Source organism: Ambystoma mexicanum, chromosome 6q, assembly GCF_040938575.1.
Source record: "Ambystoma mexicanum isolate Mex_15411 chromosome 6q, UKY_AmexF1_1, whole genome shotgun sequence".
Taxonomy (NCBI): Eukaryota; Metazoa; Chordata; class Amphibia; order Caudata; family Ambystomatidae; genus Ambystoma; species Ambystoma mexicanum.
This window is the reverse complement of record NC_090937.1, coordinates 213,069,006-213,088,973: the sequence shown is the minus strand read 5'-3', so window position 1 is coordinate 213,088,973 and position 19,968 is coordinate 213,069,006. Positions and strand designations below refer to the sequence as shown.

Sequence of the window (19,968 nt, the reverse complement as noted above, 5' to 3'; positions counted from 1 at the left end):
GAATGCGTTTACCTTGCCAACTTAGATTGCCTGCAAGCATGACATGTGCTGCCTGGTTGTGATGAGTGTTTGCCAGTAGTCTCGGGGTGTTTTCAGCTTTGCTCGCCCTTGCCACCCTCATGGGCGAGCTGCGGCGTTTCCCGAACCCCCTTCTTTAGATGGTTTGGCAGAACATTCACGTACGAAATGGCCGGCCTTACCACAGTACAAGCATAACTTTTCTCGTCTTCTTTTATCCTTTTCCTCCTTGGACAGCGGGCCGCGAACCGTCCCGATCTGCATGGGTTCATCGGTAGCCCTTTCCACCGCTCTGTAAGTTTTCTGCTGATCCAATCGTGCCAAAGGTTTAGTGTCCCACTTACGTTTATCCTGCTGGCGTTCACTCTGCCGTTGGTCCAGGCGGAGTGCTAAATCTATCATTGTAGAACATGTTTCGGGCTGCGGGTCCACCTGAGCTATGAGGTCTTTTAGATCTTCCCTGAGGCCTTGATAAAACAGAGCCATTCTTTTGTCCTGTGGCCAATCAGTCTCCATAGCCAATCGGTTGAAGGCTGTCACATAAGACACTAGGTCTCTGCTTCCTTGCCTTAAAGTGAGTAATTCCCTGTCCTTAATCAAGGACGCTGAGCGTCGATTAAATATTTTGCCGAACTCCTCCAGGAACATGTCCCAACTGTATAGCAGGGCGTCATCTTTACGAACCAAGGGTGTGGCCCAAGAAGCAGCATCTCCAGTGAGATAGGAGATTACAAACGCTGTGCGCGCTTGGGCTGTCCTGAACACAGCTGGTTTAGTCAGAAAGTGCAATTGGCACTGCATGATAAATTGGTTGAATTGTTGGGGGTCTCCATGGTACCTCTCTGGGGCAGCTAAGGGTAAGGGTGGCTCCGTGGACACCTGCACCTGCACGGGGGTTGGAGGGGTAGCTCTGGGTAAGGGGGTTGCTGTGGCCTGAGTTTGAATCGTCAAAGTGTGTACTTGCCCCGCCAGGTCTTGATAATCCTGTCTAGTTGCGGCTAATTCCGCCTTTAGTTCTTGAAGTAGGGTCACTACGTCAGCCATGGTTGTACTGCCCGGGCGCCTAGTATACTTGGGCTTGCAATTCTGTCAGGCTCCTGTTGTCTGGCGCAGAGGCAGTACAAACACCTGCCTCCCCGTTGGGTCTTAGCACCTGGGATATTAAAACCGCAGGCCACCTTGACCCGCCGGGGAAAGAGGGTTAGGGTCCGTTGGTTTGGATGGGTAGAGGGAGTTCAGGATAACCGGAAAGAGGGTTAGGAAGCTGTTATGGATAGGTGAGGGTTTTTAGGGAAACATACTCCTCGGCTCCTGTGCGCCGCTCCGATGGACGTACTCCGCCCATGCACTCATGTACCTCACCCACACTGTGTGCTCTTCGGAGGGGAGCCTTTGTACTGGAGCTCCTGAACCAGGACACTATAACCTGAAGTGCTGACCCTTGTAGCTACCCCGCTACTAACTGCAGCGTCTATATTGATGATATTGTCATTTATAGTAAAACTTGGGAAGATCACCTTTTCCATCTCTTTACTATTATGAGAGCTCTCAGAGAAGCTGGCCTAACTGCCAATCCATCCAAATGCAGACTCGTCCAATCGGCCATGAAATACCTCAGCTTCTTTGTAGGGCATGGTAGTGTGCCACCTCAACACGAGAAAGTGAAAGCCGTACTAGATACCCTTACCCCTAAAACTGAAAGAGATCTCCGAGCATTTGTATGGTTAATCGGTTATTACCGTAGGTTTATCCCAAACTTCTTGGACAGGAGAGCTAGGCTGACAGATAAACTAAAGAAGGCTGAGCCCCAGAAAATGCATTGGACCGACGAGGATGATATATGTTAAACCAACCTAAAACAAACCCTGTACCAGAACCCGATCCTAAAGGTAGTAGATTTCTTAAAAGAATTTGTACTGCAGACAGACGCCTCCTTTACAGGGCTAGGAGCAGTATTATCACATATTTGTGATGGATTGGAACATCCCATCCCATTTACAAGTCACAAACTTTTCCCACATGAAATAAATGGTTCCATGTGTTAATATCCCCGCAAAAATATTGCGATATAAAGATATCGCCATATTTTTGTGGCAATATTGACCCATGGACCCTGCGGGGGACTCCCCCTGCAACCCCTGCATTATTTTCAAATGTGCGTGGGACACCCCGGCAGCCCCTGCTCCCACAAATTATCCCCTCCAAAATGTTTGCCCATAAGTACAGCGATATTTTTGGTGGGGAGATTTTGTAGGGATACCAAATAAATTACTCTGTGCTAGAATTGGAGGCCCTTGCGATCAAGTGGGCCATTATCCATCGTAGATACTACCTCGTAGAAAGAAAGTTTACACTCGTCAGTGACGATTCTCCACTAGTTTGGATTAGCCAATGAAAAGACACTAACCCTTGAGTCATGCGATGGTTCCTAGACCTGCAACCCTACTGTTTCACTATGGAGTGCCGAAAATGTAAAGAAAAAGGTAACGTGGATTTCCTTTCTCTCGGTTCCCCTGTGAAACGCTATTGCTTAGGCATACCTCTGTGTGAATACAAAACAACGCCTTTTCACAGCGACACTAGATCTAAGACACAAAGGCATACAAAGTGTACACATTTAATGCACCGGAAATTAAACAAAACCATATAAATGAAAAGGCAAAATCAGTGTGCCGTCCCAGGAACACCTAGATTTGGAGCACAACCAGTCAGAATATGTAGCTTTGCAATGTGATTTTTTTAGTGAGGCCTATATATAAACATGACACATTACAATTTAGAGACCATGCAGAATGCTTTCTTAGGGATAGTTAGATGTAAAACTGTGTTTTAATCAGTGCCAGGCTTTTGTTAGTGATGCCTAGATGTGAGCATCAGGGATTTGAAATTTGGCAGAGCACTTTTAAAGGGACTCCTAGACACGACCCACAATCGCATAGGAATGAACCCATGCTGCGCGTTATCCAAAGTATACCATATTGGCAGTCGTGCTTTTTCCAAGGTGAGAACTAATAGCGCGCAATATGGTACTACACTTTGGACCCCCAGGTGCAAGGTAACCATGCAGAGCAGACATTCAGTAAGCTTTCTTAACACATAGGAGTGTGATAAACCCAGCACATTATCCAAGGGATGCCCAGATATGCAACACTATAGGAAACAGAATGAAACAACTCAAGTCTGCTGTCCTGGAGACAGACAGACAGACAGACAGAAGCCGAAACGCAACTGGGCACAACATAAAGCAATTGAATGTACCTCTCTGGTGTCTATCGTGCATGCAACAAGTTACTATCCGGATATGATGCCGCTCAATTGCCCAGAGATAGGTAGATGCAAGTCTGTTTATGTTTATATTGCGCCGGAGCCCGCAGGCACCGGGGCGCAAACACCAAACAATGAAATAACAATACAAATATATTACGGACTAGACAAACAGTAATGTTTTAAGACTTTTCCTAAACACGGAATTGTTAATTTCCCGACGCACCTCCAATGGGAGTTTATTCCACATTATACGAGACTGTGAGGCAAAGGAGCGTCCATTACCTTGGACTTCTTCGCATCTTGGCTGAGTCAGGCGCATATCTTTGACCAAGTGACTTTGGTAATATGTTCCACAACCAACCTTTCCTGTACGTTTTGAGGTCCTTTTCCGTACAGGCACTTATGAGCAATGGTGTTTAGTTTGAAACATATTCTAGCATCCGTTGGGAGCCCATGAAGCTCTCTCCTGTGTATGGATACTGGTTCCCGCCTTGTAGTGCCCTTAATAATCCGGACTGCATCATTCTGTATGTGAAGCAGCAATATGGGATACTTGATAGTGAACAAACCTGCAGCAATGCTTGTGGCAAAATACTCCCATTGGAATGGCTAGATACTAAACACAAAAGTGTACGAGATCAAACATCTAAGTGTACCATTCCAGGGGCACTTGGGTGGGTGGTTAACAGGACACAAGACCGTGGTGACATGTATCCCTCAGGAATGCCTATATGTGAACGCAACAGTACAACTTAGTCACAATGCAGGACTAATATGCAAGGAATTCTGTAAAGCCATCTGAGGGCCAGGCAACATGGAGTAACAATGCACTTTCACAGGCCTTGTGACATTTGGATTGTGCAAGTGCAGAACCGTGCAACCATTTCATTGAACAAGTATTGGAGCCTGCTTTGAAGCAGTGAGCCACATATAGTTCCCTGGTTGAGCAACATAGCTGTTTCCAGAGCACAAGCCACTCAAAGCAGTTGCAAAGCCCTTCACATGTAGCCAACATACAGCTATCGGTGCTGGAATGGGCCACATTTTCATGAGTGCATAGAGGTGAACTTCGCATCAAAGTTCAAGAGAGGAGTGTTGAAAGGAGAAATGAGGAGAGTTGAAGGAGATAGAGGGAGGTTGAAAGAAATACCATAGAGGGAGCAATAGAAGGTTGGAAGGAACATTTGGAAGGAAGCAGTAATGCATGTTGAGGGGGCGGTTGAGTAAGACCAAAAAGGTTGGAGAAGATATTCAGTAGGAGGCGAGGGAACCCCCGCTGCCCCCAAATCCAGAAGAAGGTGGAAGGTGATATTCAGGAGAGAGAGGAGGTTGTAGAGGTGGAGAGCTCGAGGTTTTACCAACCTGGGAGGACCGAGGTATGAGCCCATGGCCAAGCGGCAAGGAGATATCGGGGGAAGAAGAGTGATTAAAGGAGGTGCGTGAATGGTTCCCTTGGGTATGAGATGTTTGTGGCCCATCAAGGAGGAAAGTGAGGATGGGGCCTGGGGCATAAAGCCGGGACCCATGGCTTGGAAGTAGAGGTTGAGCTATTAAGCCTGCTCACGCAGTGAGCCTCCTCGCAGGGGCTCTGGGGCTTTGCCAGACTTTTATTTGGCCCCAGCCTCCATACTCTAGTGGGTCTAGTGTGGAGGTCTAAGCAGAGAGACCCTCAACAATTATATCTTCCCAGAGCCAAGCACGAAAAGAAGTTAGTCAGGATTCATTGACCAAGGCCACCAGAAGTGCAGGGACACTAAAATGCCATTAGGACTGTGAATGGATCCCTTGTCCAGAGAGGAGACCCAGTGTGGGATTTACAAGATTTGACTTGCACTGTTAAACCAGAGAAGAAACAATGCTCCTATTGAAGATTTAGTTTCACTTATTTTGGCTGATCCCTGTGAATATCACTACCAAATCTGTGTAAACATGTGCTTGTCTTTGCCTTATGTTGATCCTACTCAGCATTGTGACGAGGGGGATCAATTATTCATAGGATCAATTTGACTATCGCAAGGCTTTTCATCATATCTTTTGCTTCTTTATTATCTTTAATTTTAGTCTGATTCTAAAACTCGTTGTCAGCCCTGCCGTTTACCATTTCCTTCATGAGGCCTCATTACAAGTCCGGCGGTAGCCCTGCTGGTGCTACTGGCGGGTTGACACCAGACTTGCAAGATTTATCGGCGCCTGGCTTGCCGGTAACACTGGGGAATTACAACCCTGGCGTTTTGGGAAGTCAGGTGCCGGTAATTGTCAATCCCTGTTCCCATTTGAGTCCCATAGGACTCGATGGGAATGGGGACCATGGAAGCACCGGCACCGTTAATAACTGTGTTGGTGCTTCTGTGAAAATCTGTGGACGGGTGCCATTCCGCCCGCCAGGTCAGACCCTGGCGGGACGGCACCCGACCGCAGATTCGTACTGTGCCTATCCGGTAACAACTAGCCTGCTGGCAACGTTGTTACTGGACCGGCATAGTTATGAGGCCCATGGACTCTGATAGCTCCTGTGTTATCCTAAATTGTTTCACTTTGTTCATGTAATTCACGGATTCAGCTTCATCCTGCTTGGAAACAGCTGTGCATCATCTTTCACCTCAGAAAGCTATCTCGTTGACTTGATCGGACTTTGCTTCAGCAGTAAGCGCCATTTTGATTGTCCTACTCTATCATTTGATAAACAGTTATCAGCCCTAGTGGTTTTCTGATGACCTCAAATCTTTTGAGTAACATAATCTAACAGATCTCCATGTTCTGAACAGCTGGTTGACACACAATTTCCTGTTTTCAATGCCACGCAGTAACTACATGTGCAAAATGTTCCATTCAATGTGTTAATACTTTAGGTATGCACTTTACCCTATCTGCAAGAAAAAGGAGACTTCAGCTTCGTTTGTACTTTTCCAGCCACTACAGGAGGAAGCGAAAAGAAAAAAAGAAAGTGGTGCAAATTGAAACCTTAAACGAAGACGTCAACACGGAAGAAGCTGTAGAGCATCCGGTTATATCAAGGCAAGTTTAGTTGTGTGATTTACATTGAAAAATAATTGACTGCTAGTCAATGGGGGTCATTACGACCCGGGCGCGAAGGGATACCGGGCACCGGTAAGGACACCGGTGCCGGTAATCCCTTTGCGCCCTATTCCAAGGTCCCTTTGCGGGTCCTTCTCTTAACGCCTGGTTTTAGCAGGCGTTAAGGACGGGACCCGCAAAGGGATACCGGGGTCAATAACGGTACCGTAATGTACGGTACCGTTATTGCCGCCTTCCCCCTTCCCATTGAGCCCTATGGGGGCTCAAATGGGAATGGCTTTTAAAATGGGGACTTACTGGTCCCGCAAAGGTCAGACTAGACCGGTAAGTCCCCATTGAACAAGGGCAGACACGGTACCGGTAATGGTGCTAGTCATGGCACTAATAGCGCCATGACTAGCACCAACCTCGGAATGAGGCCCATTATGTGCATAGCTGCCAAGTGGCCTTTTGTCATAAGATACCATGAGCCGGTCCTGGTTTTTCACTATGAATACTGGGACTTGTAGACCCATAATTATGAGAACAACTGAACTACAAGCCCCAGCGTTCAAAAGGAAAAGCCTCAACTGACTCATGGTGTGACACGTAACATGGTGCTACTTGGCAGCTACGCATGTGTATGTTAATAACATAAATTAAAGAGCTTACAAAATATTATGATGCCTTCACTTTCTCTTTATTTGTTCAGGATAAAGCTTTATCTCTCTCACTTGTGTGTTGCATCTCAATCTGGAAAGCACTTTGTAGTCTTCTTACTGTTCAGCGAAATGCAGCATGTAACTACTTCTGTTGATGAGGTCGCATGCGGGAGGCTGTATGATGGGCGTTGTGTGACCCTGGGGCCAAGGAACCTCCAGCAGGTCTGTGATTCTGGCTCTAGAATTTTATATGGGGACCCGCAGTCCTCAGTCACCCCACCTCAGGGTCAGACTGGGACAAGAAATTGGCCCGGACACCCAAAATAAAGTGGCCAACCCCTTGCCTCAAAAAAGTTGCCTTCAAACCATCATCCGTGAATCTCATCAATTCACGACTTAACGGAAAATGCTACTTATGGAGGGTTAATGTGTCACTGGTAGAGTCACCTACGCGTGTGCAGGAATCATGAGACGTCTACATATACACGCCTGAAATTCCATACCTACGCAAACATTACACTTCAGGTGGTAAACCATCTCATCAAATTCTCTTCTTTCTGCTGTTCTCTAAACCCAGAGACTTTCTCCTGTTTTTACAACTGGCTGGCCTCGTCCTTCCCTATAAAGTTGCTTTAAGTCACTAATCAAATGTTTTGAACATCATGAATAACAACGAGCTGGAAGTTTGCGACAAAGAATCTGAATATCGCTCTATCTTTGTTTATTACACACACAACTTCTTGTATTACATGTCTTAAATCACTGAAAGTACAGTAGGGTTAAGTAGATTTTTCAGGTTGTCATTATCTTGCATTCTGGGATTTATAGTTTACCATCGAGGAACTGAACATTAAACCCACAAGAATGTCCTAGTGGTTTAACATGCTGCTATAAGGATACATGTTGTCATGTGGCTTTATTATGCCATTTGTGTTTTTTGGAAGTAAACTCTATAAGACTTTATTACTGTGTAGACGTTAAAATCCAACAATTTGAGCCAAAGTTTGTAATCCTGTTCACCACTATGCCCTCCCCTACACCCCCAATCTGGCCGACCATCCTGCTCTTATTTTTTTTGGATGCAGCCAGCGTACCACTAGTTCCTTTTTTCCACTTCCACCACTGACCACAACGAACAAGGAAAATGTTCTGTTTTCTGTGTACACGCGCATGCTGCACCAGTAGAGCCTGCTAACGATCCAAGGGCCAACACAGACAGTTACAGAAGGGCAGGGGTGTTGCTGGGTGTGGAATAATCTGCGGTCTCCTTGTACTCAAAATCCGGACTCCAACTTTACACCTGTTGAATATATTCAAATTCTTTAATGTGCTATAGGTTGAAAATAAATTCAAACTTTACACATATATTAATAAACATTAGCATAAAATCATACACATGAAATCATACTCATAAAATCATCAATCGTAAATCAGAACTCCATATAACTTGTAGTACAAAAATTAAAAAATCATGGAAACAAAGAGGAGGAGATCCAAGCTGGAGAAAAACAATAATTAAATGCATTCCTCATATTGTTTGTAGATACTTTTACAAACCTGCAAGTAAACCACCGAGACCCTTTAAACAGTATGTTGCGGTCCCACTATGACCCGTAGCTTTCCCAAATACAGGCCACTACTGTTTGATTTAACAATCCCATTCCAACCCGAGCCTAAGTTCGACTCTATCATAATATGACTAGATGCATCTTACTACTATTAGTCCTGGGAGGACACAGCAATACCTGTGACTACGCTCGTCCTGTACACTTAAGAGAGCCCAGCTAGATCTTTAGCTTCTTCCATGTGAAATGTTAATTGGGCATGCTTAAAGCCCCAATCCTGGTTCTATCTGTTGCCAGATATTATAAAGTGCTATGAATAGGTGCATGTTGCAAGTGTTGGTACAATACTGCCAGAATGAAAATTCCTGTATAGTGAGCGGATCATGCACAAATTCGCCCAGGAAATGGACAATTGTCTTCTTTAGAGCCGGGCATTGAGTTAGTAGATGCCTGGCTGTCTCTGAGCACAAGGGGATTTACAAATCCGACATGTTCGTTCTACTGCAGGAATGTTTTCCCGTGCTCCTGTGATGGATAAGGTCGGTAATTGTTCTAATCGGAACAGAATAATGAAACGGCGGAGTCTTTTAGAGGGACAGAGAAAAAGGTAGGCCTGCGGTTTCATGAAGTTATACACTCTGTAATTCACAAAGTGATATGATTTAAGAGTTTCTAAATGGGCAAAATTCTCCAGCCAGTCCCACATGTCCACCTTTTTCTCAAGTGCATTTAACATTACCTTAGTAACACTTGTCCCTCTGTGAGTCCAGCCAATTTCTTTAAGGAATTTACCCATGATTTTTTAAAAAGACGAGGTGGTATGTTTTTTACTTAATTCCTGATGTAAAACTACTAATAGAGGATTGGATGGTCCACTTGTCATCTTAAGGTAGAACCCAGATCTTCTTTTCAAAACCATAGCCCTAAGTGAAGGGAGGCCCAACTCTAATCTTATCAGGGCCATCGGCACACCCGGGGGAAGCCCCAGCATGCGTCGCCAGAACTTTCCCTCTAACACTTGGAGCCACGCCAGATTCGTCGACAACAGCGACTCGAAGCCATATATGACCATAGGTGCAAAAACTTGCATGTAAAGGTGGCGGGTCCCCCACAAAGTAAAACCCCCTTGTTTATTAGTAAAAGATGCAATAAGTGAGATCACTTGAAGAGCCCTAGTAACACGGCCCTGTCTGCATAGAGCACAATCACCTAGGGGACTCCATTTCCACTCCTAGGTAGCGATAGGACGGGGCGTACTGAATAGAATGTTTATGAACTATTAAATTCACACAGGTTACCCTTTTCCTAGTGAATCTCAACACATTAGTCTTCTCCAAATTGATGGTCAGGCCATTGATCTTAGCGTATTCCCAAAGAGTATGGGCAGAACGCCTGAGGCCACCAATGGTGTTATCGAGGACTACCAAATCGTCGGCATACGCCAAGACCACACATAGGACTTCGCCTATTTTTGGAGGGCAATTATTTACCTCAGCAAGTATCGCAGGGATGTCATGTACATACAGGTTATATATGAGAGGCGCTGTGATCAGCCCTGCTTGACCCCTCTGTTTTGCATCACATTTCGGGTCGAGTTGCCCTCCTGATTGAGTCTGAGGCACACGGATGTATCTTGGTGGAGCAATCTAAGGTAATATAACAGACCTGAAGGGCAACCCAACACTTCTAACTTGTTCCAAAGCCTCGCTCTCGGAATAGAATCAAAAGCGGCCTTGAAATCAATAAAGAGTGCGTACAACGGGGGCTGGCCCCTACTTAGCGCCCTCGTACGCAATATGTCCATTACCAAAAGGTTATGCGATGTAGAAAAATCCCGCCTGAAACCGCATTGGAATCTACTGAGTATACCAGTGTTCCCTACCCATTTTTGCATTTCACTGACCAAAAGAGAGGCAAAAAGTTTCCCAGTGACATCCAACATGGATAAAAGCCTGTAATTGGTTGGATCTGTGCGATTGCCTTTTTTAAAAACCGGGATCAAAATAGCAGTTTGCCAAGATCGGGGGATTTTCCCCAGTACAAAGATCTTATTAAAAAGCAAAGACAATAGGTCCGCCCAAAAGGACGGATTTTTTTTATCACTACATTAGCAAGACCATTAGGACTGGGCACTCTAGAAGACTTGAGGATGACTATTTTGTTATATATTGCCCCAGGTGACACGTCAAAAGGGGGAAGGATAGGAGGCTTCCCCATAGAGCTACTCTCGGGCCCATCTTCCCCAGCATTACGCTTTAGGAGGAATTGTTCCCATATTTTCTTGTTGATTGGATTAGCGTCAGATCCTATGGCTTTCGCTCTATTCTCATTTAACAGTGCCCATATACTTCGGGAATTTCTCGAATAGATAGTTTTAACAAGACGCTGGTAACAATTATTCCTCTCTATTCTCTTAATGCCCTTTACCTCTGTTCTATATCGCTTTTTGGCCGTTCTTAATTTCTCACGATATAAGACTACAGAGAGGTTCTGGCCTTTTAAGCTACGTATCATTCTTCTAAACCCTCTCTTGGCATCTCTAATTTCCCCATTATACGGGAGAGGAGCACATCCCTCTTTCAACATATACCCCTTTTTGATAGCGGCGTAATGGCCTGAGAACCCTGATATCCACCCTTCAATTTCATTTACAGACATACACTGGTAATCTCCTAATCCATCAGCCACATCCAGATTGAGTGCTTCAGAGGCCGCTCTTACATTCTTCTCCGTCCAAACTATTCTAGTTCCTGAACAGTTGGTTAGAATACTACCGATGTTTAGCTTAGGAGTATCGGGAGTCAGGGTCTGGAATGTACATAGCAATGCTGCATGGTCGCTCCAACTGTTGGGCTCTACCCACGTATCAGCCACTCTTGACTGCATCTCGGGGGACATCAGTATATAGTCTAATGTACTCCAGGATGATCTGTTAGACCAAGTATGTTTCCCTGGCCTGTCACCCGGGGTGCGGCCATTGATCATTGCTAGGTCCCAAGATTCAAACAGTTGCATCCACCCCAGGCCTTCCTTCTCCCTCTTTCCATGCGTCATCAGACATCTGGAGCTGAGGCCTGGATTAGAAGCTATAGGAGTTTCATCGGACATGTGGCAATTGAAGTCACCCACTACCATAACTGCGGCATTCCTAGTTCCCAATGACCAGGAGGTCAATAAATCCTGTAAAGCCTCTTGTAGAGAGTCTCTTGCTACTGCTCCAGGGGGGTTATAAAGGTTGATAAGAAGAAACTTGACTCTTCCCTCACCATGGGGGTATGCAACTTCCACTGCCAATAATTGATCCTCGGCTCTGCATTGAATTTTACGAGACATCATGGTGTTAACTACCCCCGTAAGTAGGCCGCCGTAGGGGCGTCCCTTGCTTCCCCGTTGTGCAGGTGATTGGTATGTCACATAGCCATCCAGAAAGAGAGAGTCCACTGCCCAAGTCTCTTGCAGACAAATACAGCTATGATGGAATAAAAGATCTGCAGAGCCCTCCGTCCTCAATAGATGGGAGAAGCCTCTGCAGTTCCAGGAAAATAATGATAGGCTTCAGTGCTTCTGTAGCAACTGGGGAAGAGACTCCAATAAGGACTTAAGTGCCTGTTGTACTTCAGCCAATAGAGGGTTCTCCCCTGTCACCATCTTAGGGTCATTTGCCGAATTAGATGGTAAGACTGGTACTTCAGGGATTACAGAAAGATCTTTCTCCTGCGGGTCCACATCAATAGCAATATCTACCACTCTCAGCTCTTCTTTGTGGTTCCTAAGCAGTTGTGCCGTGTTCAGAAACACACAATGAAGAGCAGAGACATTGGGATTAGGGCCCGACAGGGGTTCAATAAACAGAAAATCCTCAGATTTTAATACTCGGAGTTGAGGGATGTGATATAGCCTAGTCAGTAGCTCCGAGCGTGCCAGCCAGGAGTTGTTTTTCCTAGGATATAAATTCTTGATAAAACATATACGGTTTGTATGGATTTCCTGCACATCCTTCTTTTCCTCTGGCGGTGTATGCTCAAGTAGTTCCACCGATAACCGTCCCTCAGGTGAAGAACCTGGCTGAATGAACATGCTTGATTCAAGCTCTGGTTCTGAGCCCTCCCCAATTGTTATGTCGATGTCCACTTCATGTGGCTTCTCTTCGGGCATCAGCCAGTCGGAGAGTGGGCCTTTTTTCATCGCCAACCGTGATGCCGCTCTCCTCATTCTTTTCCGAGCTTTTTTAGAACATGTTTCATTTGCAGGGTCAGTTCCTATAGTAGGGAGTTGCGGGGCATTGTTAACAGGCTTATGTTTAAAAGCCTTCTTTGCCAGTCTACGCTGTTTCCGTGAGAGGGGGCCCCGGGGACTGTGCTCCAGATCTTGGTTTGCTGCCTCTAAAGGGACTTCTTCAATCGCGATGATACTGTCCGGTGCCTCTTGGGCCACACTCTCCTCCCTCTCGGATACTTGACCTTCCATCTCCTCGGCTATTTGCAGAGCGACTGATAAATTATCTTCCGCGTCCTCACGCGGTGTGTCCTTCCATTCCAATGCTAATGAAATGGCATTGGAGTTTGCCAAGATACGACCCGTCATCTGGAGCAATATTTTCAAGGCAAATTGGAGGGCTCCTACCGACGTTTGGAGCTCAGCTAATTGAGTAGTACTGGGATGGGATCCCATGCCCCCCATTGTCTTGTGATCCGGCTCATCCTCCATCGAGGCCATAGCAAGGTTCGGAGATGCAGATAGACGTTCAGAATATCCCGCAGCATTAAACTCCCCTGCATCAGCAATCGTGCCGTTTTCTTTCTGAGACGGTAAGCCACTTGCCATAGTCTGTGGGGTGTAAGGCTGCATTCCTCTCTGTATTGTCAGACACAGGTCCAAGAGAGAATTGCTATCAATATCATCAAAGTTAGAAGAATTAATAGACAGGCCATCCCTGTTCACCGGTATCGCCCTTTCGTCAATTATGGTGGAATTGATCTCAGGGGGAGGGTTCACCGGGAAAAACTCTGTGATGGCTCCTTGTGCTACAGGTAGATCATGTTTAACATTCTTCTTACGTTTGCCCCCTTTTCTATTGGACTCCTTTATCTCCTTCATAGCTTGCGGCTTGTTATTCCTCAGATTATAAATTGAATGAGGAGCTCTCTTCCCCCGCTGCATCTCCGAGTGGAATAGTTCTTAGGAAAAGATTGGGGAATCCGGGAGGGCTGCCTAATGCTTACTCTGTGTCTTCCAGACCACATAGAGGGGGAAACGTAGGCTATATAGTCCGGGTCAAAGGCCTTAGCCCACAGTCCCCGGGGTGATCTCCAAAGTCTCTTCCTCCTCAGAGTACAGTGTTATTTCTTCTACAGGAAATCCAATGTAATACAAGGACCCAGTGCCGGGCAAATTTCCCCACGTCCGGGGAAGAGCTTCTTAATTGCCTTCTCCCTTGGGACACAGGACAGTTACACTGTTAAAGGGACCTCCAAGGCCACCACAGACTAGACCTGGGCCAGCCCTTCACTAAGGTGAGCTCCCAATATTTCTTGGGCTTCAAGCCCTGCTTGATAAGGCGCTCCAGAGAAAAGAGAAACGAAAAAAGAAAAACAAGGGGCGACCTGGGCTGAGCAAAGTAATCAAACCTGCTGTGGGGAGAGAGCCAGGGCAGTGCCCATCCCCCGTGCCCTGGGCCCCCCCCTCTACTTACTTAAACCACCGGGTTAATCCGGCGTTATGCCACGCTTGGTGCAGCCCGGCGCAGCCCAGCCGGTACACCGCAGCCCTTCCGCTCCTCCGCCTGTGCTTAGGGGTGCGTTCGTTTCTCCAGGGACACCGTCGCGCGGGGGCCGCCGCACCATACGCCTATGAATGCGGCTTCCTTGAGACCCACCTCCCGGATACAGCGAGGACGCGAGGAAGCACCGGGAAAGCCCGCAATGCTTGCGAGCCGCTCCCAACCGTACGACACAACCAAGCCTCGCGTGCTAGAGTAAAGGACCTCACTCTGATCTCCCACTGACGTGTCAAGCCGCACCTCTTCCTCGTCTCAGAGGCCGCTTCCGACACGCTCAATCAAAAACAAAAAAAGGCAATCCAACTTTTATTTGTGTTGGTACTCACGTGAAATGAATAAACTCTTAGCTGCTCAGGGTTATACGAATTGTGGTTGGGGAGGCGCCAGGTATTCATTATGTTATTATTAACTCTATCTATAGATGGATAGATGTAATGAAAACCTAGTGCCTCCTCCCAGCAGGATTTGTGTAACTCTTAGCTGTATATTTGGGTATATATTATGCACTATCCATATGTTAGTTTGACAAAGAACAAATATGAAATTTACTGCAATTTAAAAAAATATCCTTTATTGCCATTCGCAAAAACCCATCCTTATGACTTTTGTGTAGAAATGTAAGTGCCTCTGTAATACCCGACCCAGTCCACTCCCCCGTTCTTGCGCTCATATCCCCCCTCTAGCCCCTGAGACGGAATGCTTGCATCGACCGTCCCTAAAGGGCACAGTGACCGTAGTAAACATGTCTCCCAACTCGTGAGACTGGCAGATTTTAATTGAACACACGCTGTTGCACGGCCACGAGGAAAGGCGTCCTTCCAACAAATTGCCAGACGGCTTGTCAAACCACAAATGTCTCAAGGAAGAGATGCACATTTATGTTGCTTTTGACTATTGGTTTATTGGCAGCGTATCTGCGCTACGAACCAGCCTACTCCGTGAAACTGCACTATGCGTGTTGTGGCGAGTCTCCTGCTCCCGTTGTTCAAAGCGAACATGGCTAGTTGCGCCCTTTGACCCAGCGTATTCAACGCCTAAGTACCAGTCCACTATTGTCAAAGAACCGACTCAAATGGGCCAGTGACCTCAAGAGAGCAGGGGAGCCGATTTATGAATTTCTGGGGGGGCGGGCCCAAATACAGGAAGTGACATCACTGGCAGTTATAGGACCGCAAATTTGCATGTAGTCGCCAACTTGGTGCAACGGCGTGCGGGGGTTGGATGCACGCGCAGCGCAGAACAGTGGAAACATTGGCTAGCATGTACTGCATATACTAAAGTCAAGTAAGAAGGAGATTTAAGCAAGCCTTCAAGTTGCATTCCAGTAGCCCATCACTGCCCCTACTCCACCCCTCTATAATCATCCAGGTTGTAGTAGCCCTCAAAAAGGCAGAGCAACACAACTAGGATGGGAGACCGAAATGCTCTCCCATCCTGTGAGTGTGTCAAACGTCAGAGCAAAGACTGTGCGTGTGCCTCCTACCTTGGAGCACAATCTCGCTAATTTGGTGCAAATCTCGCAAGTGGGAGCATGGGAATCCCCGGCGTGTTGTGGGCTGCAGACCCCGGATCACATGCTCTCTTCTTCAGTGTGAAACTCTGGCCAAGGCTCTTTGGGCAAGCATTCAGGATGGGTCTCACACCTATAAACAGTGTGATATATTGAGTGGACACCTCACTCCTTGGAGAATAGTATCAACCGTTGCTGGCAATCTCACAACTGAATGTACAGTTTCATCTCAGTGACCCCATGTATATTAATGGAGTCAGTCTCCCATCTGGGAAGACAATTATATTTCTGTTAAAACACTCTGAATTGTCACTCCAGTTTTCTCGATCTATAGATCCATACCATATTCATTCAATGTGTGTGCAGGGTTGATAACTTGTGTCTGAGAGAGCTCATTCTTTCATTCAGGAGGGATAAAGGGGTAACAACCCCCTGTATGTGGGATCAGGCTCATTTTGCCCCATGGCCCCCTCCAGCAGTAGTGAGCAGGTTTTAAGATCCTGCTGATTCTGCTATCGGACAGGCTCGAGCCTTCTATCCCTTGCCCCATCATGGCTCCCAACATCCTGAGCGGCATCTTATGGACAGCAGGCAGCTCCGGACATGCCTGTTGCCAATTGAATGTAGAGAGATCCACTATTTAGACACTGGGAGAGAGCCATGAATCCACATTGGTGGTGAAGAAGCACTCAACATACAGAACACAATGGTATCGTGTTGCAGTCCTGCTTAGAATGACAATTCTGAGCATTTGAGCAGTAGGCTGGATCAGTGCTGCCCCATAAAAGGTGTAGAAGCCTCTGTGAGAAGTGGCAGTACTGTCCCAACGGTGAGAAGTGTAGTATTTTCACATTAACTATGCTTAAGAACTTTGGGTTATTGAATAGTGCTGCTACATTCTGAGTAATTCCATCCCTGTAAATATATGACCTCTTGTATAACCACGACAGTGTTGAGTTATTCTGATGATGACAGACTTGCTCAATAGTTCTGATTCTGTATCATTAAATGTACTTCAGATCTTTAGAGTATCGGAAGGATAGCTGAGGGGCAACGTGCTCACCTTGGAAGCAAGACGACACAGAGCAACACAGGTTCGCTCCCTCGGTCCGCGCAACACAGGTTCGCTCCTTTGGTCCGCGCAACACAGGTTCGCTTCCTCAGTCCACGCAACTCGGGTTCGCTCCCTGAGTCCGTGCTTAGAAGCCTCTGGGTAGGACACGCATTATAAATAACCAATTAAAATAAAAAGAAATACATCTGTTGAGAAGTGCTGGGGCCTTGTCAATAAGAGTATAGCAGCTCCACTGAGAAGTGCTGATGTTGTCCCATCAAAAGTATAGCAGCTCCACTAAAATGAACTAGTATTGCCTCAACAAAAGCATAGTATTATCACTGAGAACATTCAACAAATATAGAAGCCCTGTTACAGCAGTACTATCCCATCAAGAGTATAGCGAGCTAACTGAGGAGTACCAGCATTGCCCCATTTCAAATATGGCAGCTCTACTAGAAAGTGCTGGCTCATACGCCTCCGCTCCCCGCCCATAACATTCACCCTCACCACGTGCACACTCAGAGACATGCAAACAGTCTCATTTGCCATCTCCCTGCCCCTGCTCCCTGCCCCCTCCCTCGCTTTGCATCTGTACCTCCATTTCTAAAAATCCTTCTGGGTTGGGTGTACCTCTACATCTGTGCAACGCTCTTGCCAACAGGGGTGCACAGATGTACAAATACACCCAACCCAAAACGATTTTTTGAAATTGAGGGAGAGACTTGCTTTGCAACTGTCCCTCCATTTCTAAAAATAGTTTTCCCCGGCCGCCAGAGAGAGACACAGTATGGATGGAACAAAGGGCCATCCATACTGCGTCTCTTCCCTGGGGGGGGGGGGTCTGTGCCCCGCAGCCCCCGTACTCGGCGCCCCTGCAAGAGAGAGAGATCACAGATGCGATGTGGCATGCTATGCATCCCTACATTCTCCATTCTCCATTCTGAGATGGTAAACAGATGCGACTCTTTGTGCAAGATCACAAGGGGACTGCACTAGCTGTGGGGGAGATCATTTTATTTATTTCATATTTTTAAAGCACTCACAGCCCACGGGCATCGAGGCGCTGTTACAGAAATTGTTTGTTTTTTAGTTGTGTATTTATAATGGCTTAAACACCCAGAGGTTTCTAAGCTCGGACCCAGGATCGAACCTGTGTTGCTTCGTGTTGTCTTGCTTCTAACATGTTGGCGCTGAGCTATCTTTCCGGGATCATGCCATTTATATACATATGATGTGGTCCTTCCCCAATTTGCAAACTTCTGGAGTGATGTATGTCTTACTTTAGAAGCTCTGACCGCATGTCTGTTTAGCCTTTTTGAAAAAAAGTGACACGACGATAATACAAATTCTCCAGCATGGGGTCTGGCATGGATTCACATGCTCATGAATATTCCCCGTCGTCAGGCTGGGAATCCTCGGTAAAGAAAAAACCAGTATCAGTTTCGTTTCTGATCTGTCTTTCGTAGTAATAACCAATCACTGGTCTCTGCGTCATACTGACCACAGCCAATGACTGCCCTCTACCTAAGCACCGCCTCTGGCAGCCATCTTCAGATTTTTACCGCACGTTCATGTGTTGGGATCCTCGTGCTATTGCTCTCGAGCGTTAGTGCTATTTTTCGCGCTTTTTCACAAAAAACTTCAATTCTTTCGGTCAAAAGAGCCTCAAGCTCCACCGATCCTACATCCGATCAACGGGGACCCGTGTCGGATTCGTCTGTGCCCCTCAAGGGTGAAGATTTCGTCGAGCTACACTTCGGAGGACTCCAGAAGCTTCTCAGGCCCGGTCTCGGAGATGGCCCAGGAGAAGGGAAGCTCGACGCCCGGAAAGCTGTTCAGGGTCTGCCCTGGATGCCAGCTGCAGAACGTCTTTAAGGAAGACGAACACTCTTTCTGCCTTTACTGCCTTCATGAGGACAAAACGCACGTGGAGAAGGATTGTGCGTTTTGCGGCAACATGTCGGAACGGACCATGAAGGACCGTCATCAACGTCTCGCCAACTGGCTGGAGGGTAAGAGCCCGTCTGGCGAGAAGAAGAAGAAATCCGAGCGGTCTTCTAAGACCTTTGAGGGCGCCCCGGCGACGGGGGCCCAACATAAGGCCAAGCACCGCGAGTCCGCTGGCACCGGGAGCGCCGAACGGTCGGGCTCTACGGGCGCCAGGCAGGGCGCACCCTCCCCGGCACCATCAACCACGAGCCAACGCTCTGGGTCGGGTAAGAGGAAGGCCGAGCACCCGGCGAAGCTCCTGGAGAGGCCCCGGTCGAGCTCTAAGGCAGAGGAGGAGCGTGGCAGTGCCCCCTCCCTCAAGGATAAGGCGGTGAGCGCACCTAAGGTGGTGAAGGCCTTGATCCATCCGACCAAGCCCTCTATCGAAACGGTCGCGGCGGCCCTGGCTCAGCCTGTGGAGGCTGCGCCAGTGGTGGCGACATCAGGGCCCAGAATCTCCCTGCCTCCTCGGAGGGAGTCTTCTTTTGTGCCCATCGATAGGACCCCCGTGAAACCCTCCGTGGGGAAGAAGAAGGGGGGGGCAGGGCGTCGTCGTAGATTCGGCCTCAACCTCAGAAGAGGAGCTGATCGAGGTCTTAAGCCACGGCCTAGGCGTGGAACAAGGCCAGCCCGTCGGAATGGACCCCGACGCGGGTGACGACGACGACATCGTCGAGGATACCGACGGGGCCCCTGCTCGCCCGTCGGATTCCCCTCTGCCAGCGCCGCGAGACAACTCGGCGGCCATTTTGTTGGCCATACAGTCCTTATGCACCGAGATAAGGACGAGGCTACCGTTACCGACGGAGGAACCTCTCCCGTCGGGGGATCCAGAACCGGGACCTTCTGGTGTTCCCCCTACCAAGAAAAGAAGGATCCATCCTCCACCTCCTTTTCAACCGTCGCGCCCCGTCCAGCCCTCCTCCCCGTCCACCCGAGGGGATGATACGGGGACTGACACGGCAGCGACGGGTACGGACGACGAGGCATACGACGAGGATTTTCCGTCGTCGCCCCCCACCAGGGCTTCTCCGCCCGACGAGATCGGATCTTTCCACTCCATGATCTCCAGGGCTTCCGAGCTTTTCCAACTCTGCCCTGAGGAG

The 19,968-nt window shown here is 47.6% G+C and overlaps 1 protein-coding gene across 3 annotated transcripts in view; it reads left to right on the top strand.

Annotated features, from left to right (window-relative positions):
- Positions 1 to 19,968, top strand: part of BTC (betacellulin) — a 392,756-nt gene that overhangs the window by 285,150 nt on the left and 87,638 nt on the right. For 2 of the 3 annotated variants that reach the window (XM_069630652.1, XM_069630650.1), the window contains one exon: positions 6,196 to 6,300. The exons of the other annotated variant lie outside the window; for it this stretch is intronic. In XM_069630652.1, coding sequence (XP_069486753.1) covers positions 6,196 to 6,300 — 105 coding nt within the window. The remainder of the gene's footprint in view (positions 1 to 6,195; positions 6,301 to 19,968) is intronic. 3 annotated transcript variants of the gene reach the window in all.